The sequence below is a fragment of the Plecotus auritus genome (assembly GCF_963455305.1).
Source record: "Plecotus auritus genome assembly, chromosome: 9".
Lineage (NCBI taxonomy): Eukaryota > Metazoa > Chordata > Mammalia > Chiroptera > Vespertilionidae > Plecotus > Plecotus auritus.
The window spans coordinates 115,441,192-115,445,001 of record NC_137783.1 but is presented as its reverse complement, the minus strand read 5'-3'; the positions used below and the strand labels follow the sequence as shown (position 1 = coordinate 115,445,001).

At 50.5% G+C, this 3,810-nt stretch overlaps 1 protein-coding gene across 1 annotated transcript; it reads right to left on the bottom strand.

Annotated features, from left to right (window-relative positions):
• Positions 1–2,217: 2,217 nt before the first annotated feature.
• RBMXL2 (RBMX like 2) lies at positions 2,218–3,420 on the bottom strand (the record flags this gene model as incomplete). Its single annotated transcript, XM_080641637.1, has 1 exon — positions 2,218–3,420. The coding sequence occupies exon 1, from the start codon at positions 3,412–3,414 to the stop codon at positions 2,218–2,220; it is 1,197 nt and encodes a 398-aa protein (XP_080497763.1). The 5' UTR covers positions 3,415–3,420.
• Between the last annotated feature and the right edge of the window lie 390 nt (positions 3,421–3,810).

Below are 3,810 nucleotides of genomic sequence, written 5' to 3'. Positions count from 1 at the left end.
TCATTTTATCTTTCTGCAAAGAAATAGGCATAAAAAAATCCATCCTTTCTTTTAACACTATCTCTGCCATATATCAAGTTTTTATATACAAGTGGGCCTGTTTCTAGGCTATTTTGGTTCACTGGTCTATCTTTGTTGATAACACATGCTTAAATTACCAAAACTGTAATAAGTCATAGCGTATGCATACTCCAACATTACTAGGCATTGCTAAACTTATGTTTCCTTTCTTTTTTAATTAAATTGATTTCTAAGCATTCTTTTGGAAGAATGAATAAGTAGAGTGAGTCCTTTCTAATTGCTTTGGCTCTTCTTGCTCCTTATTTCACCATCAAAGTTTTAGGATTACCTAAATCTCCCATAAGTGTCATTTTTGAAAAACCTGCTTCTTAATAATTTGTTGATAGTGAAATTAAGCTATTGATTTTTTTTTTCAGTTTTGTGCTTGGTTGGCCAAATCTTTTATTTAGTATTCCATCGTTGATCAATACAAATAAATGGTGTTACCAGGAAAGAGGGGAGGGGAGCTGTGTGGAAAAAAAATCATGTTGTAATTTCATTTGAAGTTGTATTGATTTTCCAATTTAATTTGGTGAGGCTGAGATAAAAAGTGTTACTGACCATTTCATGATATGACTCCATTTATTTAGTCTTCTGCTATGTCCTTTAATAAAGATTAATAATTTTTCCATAAAGGTCTTACCCATTTTTACTAGATTAATTCCTGGATTTTTTTATTTTATTCTTTTTTAGCTATTTCTTACATTTGGTCTTCTGGGCCACTAACGCAGCTTTTCCTGAAATTCATCTACTTTATTATTTTGTAAAAAAAATCATGTTTTAAAGAGTCGTGTATGTCAATGTGTTGCATTCAGATCTCTTTAAGTACTTTGTTGTTCAGGTGTTGGTCTGTTTCCTCCAGTAATTATTACGTTGAATATGATCCTAATTTTAACCTAATCCTTTCTCGCTAGAGTCCCTTGACTGTACAATTACTTTCTCTCAGATAAATAGGGAAATTCCACAGGTGTTGAGTGGAAAAGGTGTTTCTTGCCCTGAGCTTGAGGTAAAAAAGGAGACTGTGATATCCCTCCTAAGTCACCTTGGGAGGAAGTCTCTCTAAACTTTGCTGCGTGGCGCCCCTTTCCCCACCTTAAGATACGGTACATTCAACCCATCCCCTTGCCTTTATGGACAGGAAGACCCAAGTCTCTTACACCAGGTTGAGATCCTCAGATGTTGAATTGCCAAGCTCACTCGGGGATTCTTAGTTTCTGATGTTGCTCACATGTAATTCCTCCACCCTTAGGGGAATAAACCCAGTTCTTTCCACAGGAGCCAGAGCCAAAGGCAAGTAGCTTGGAGATAGGAATGGAAGCCATTAAGATCCCCAAATCCACCACTGGTATATTTTCTACCTGTTTCTTAATAATTTGGTGGTGGTGAAAATGTTATTAACTCAAGTTTTCTGGTTTGTTTTGCAGTTTTATGGTTGGTTGGCCAAATCTTTAATTTGGCATTCCATCCTTGCCCAACACATATGAATGGTATTTTGGGGGACAAGAGATTCTGTAGATGCCCCAAGAAAAGTCAAAGAGCAAAAATATGGCCAGCATTATCCACTTGCTTTTTTTGATTTATGAATAGAAATTGCTTTACATTAGCATGTGATTTAAGTGGCTTTTGTTGTTGCTGTTCGTTTGCTTTTCAATACTGGGAACACTGAGATTCAATTTCAAAGACCCCCTGAAATCTTAAGAGTGGCATACACCAATCCCTCCCACTCTCCCCCCCAAAAAATCTAGTTGATTTGAATCGAAAGAATGATCCATTTTTCCATTTTAAGTGGGCAGATATTTGTAACATAAAAAATGGTATGCCTCATTTACCAGGAAAAAATGAGAAGGGAGCAAGCCTTTAGCTGAATTTCTACTTGGAAATATAAGAAGACCAGTACGCAGATTCAAGTCATGCTTTAAAACTGAGCTTGTTGCAAGAAACGTTAACAATTCCAAAACGAAATTAAACGAGTTTTAACTTTTTCCTCTCAAAAGAACCAAAATTATGTATGGGCGAGGAAGTTAACAGGGAATTCTCAAAAGGTGAACACAACTCTTCCTTGTACTAGTCCTTGGGTAGTTACCAGAGAACAGGATCTTCTTTTCGTTTGTTTCTTTGAAGACGGACTTCGGATTTTGGTCCCAAGTCTGTTCCAACTTAGTATCTGCTCCGGCCTCCCCCTCTCTCCGAGCGGCCCCCTAGGCGGCCTCCACCTCTGGGAGCCCGGCGGCTCGACCGGCTGTAAGAATCGCGCGGCGGAGGGCACCCCCTTTCCAGGGACGCAGGAAGCCCGCGGTCGGCTCGGTCGACCCGGTCGCGGCCCCTGGAGTAGCGGTCGCTCCTGCCGCCGCCGCCGTAACTGTCGCGGCCGCTGTAGACGTCGGGCGAGCAGCCTCGGTACTCGTCGTAGCGGCCTCTGCCGCCGTACGAGGGCGGGGGCCCCCGCGTGGGGTTGCCGCTGCGCGGGTCCCCGTAGCTCTCGAAGGGATCTCGGTAGGAGCCTCCGCTCGGGTGATCGGCATAATCACGGCTGCGGCCCCCGTAGCCGTCTCGGTCGCCGTAGCCTCTGGACGGAAAGTCGTCCCGGGCACTGGAGTGGCCGTAGTCGCGGTAGGTGTACTCGCGGGGCGAGGGGGCGAAATCCCGGGAGTCGCGGGCGCTCGCGTAGTCTCGGCTCGAGTAGCTGTCCCTGGGCGAGTAGCACTCCTCCCAGGGGCCCAGGTAGGAGTCCCGGCGCGGGGGCGGCTCTCGGCGCGGCGGCCCAGTGTAGCCATCTCGCCCGCGCGCGGCCGGGGCCCGCCCGCGCATCCCGCCGCCGCCGCCGCTGCCGCCGCTGCGGGGCAGGCCCGACGGCGCGGCCCTCTTTGGGGGCGGACCGGCCCTGCGCGGCGGCGGCGGGCCGCGCTTCATGGGCATCGGGGCCCTGGAGGAACGCAGGTCGAAATCCCCCGAGTAGCCGCCGTCGTCGGCGGACCCGCCCCGGGAGGGGGAGCGCCGCGGCCCAACACCGCCCCCGCGGGCCCCGCGCAGGCCCCTTGGGCGCCCGCGGCTGCGGGACGGCGGCAGCGGGCCCCGGCGGCCGCTCTCGAACGCCGGCTTGGTGGCCTGGGCCACTTTGATGGCCTTACCATCCAGGGACTTGCCGTTCATGTCTCGGACGGCGGCCTTGGCGTCGGCGGGGCTTTCGAAGGTGACGAACGCGAAGCCCCTGGACTTGCTGGTTTCTCGATCCTTCATCAAGAGCACCTCAATGACGCGGCCATACTTGCCGAACTCGGCCTCGAGGGTTTTCTCGTCGATTTCGGGGCTGAGCCCGCCGATGAAGAGCTTCCCGGGGCGATCCGCTTCCACCATGTCTGCGGGTCGAGCGGCCAGTGGAGGCGGGCGGGGAGGCGGCGGCAGCCCTCGTGGCCTCAGAGCCGGCTGGCCAAGGGCGGCTCCTACCGGTCGGGTGGCGCGTCGCGGGAAGCCGCGAACTCAGCCGGCGGCCCCACTGCGCAGGCCGAACGTCCGTCCGGATTGTGCCGCTGGCGCAGGTTCCGCAGCCCGTCAGGCTCCCGCCGCAGTGATTGGTTGGTTGGTTGTCCAGGTCCCAGATCCCGCCTTCGGGGAAGGGTGGCAGTTTGGCGATTTTCTTGCCCCCATCGCTAAACTTCGCTTTATTAACCTGGCCCCGGTTTTAAGGTTTTTAAGACCTTCCCTTAAAGTTCTGCTGTGAAATTAAAACTATTCGATTAAAAATAATGTTTT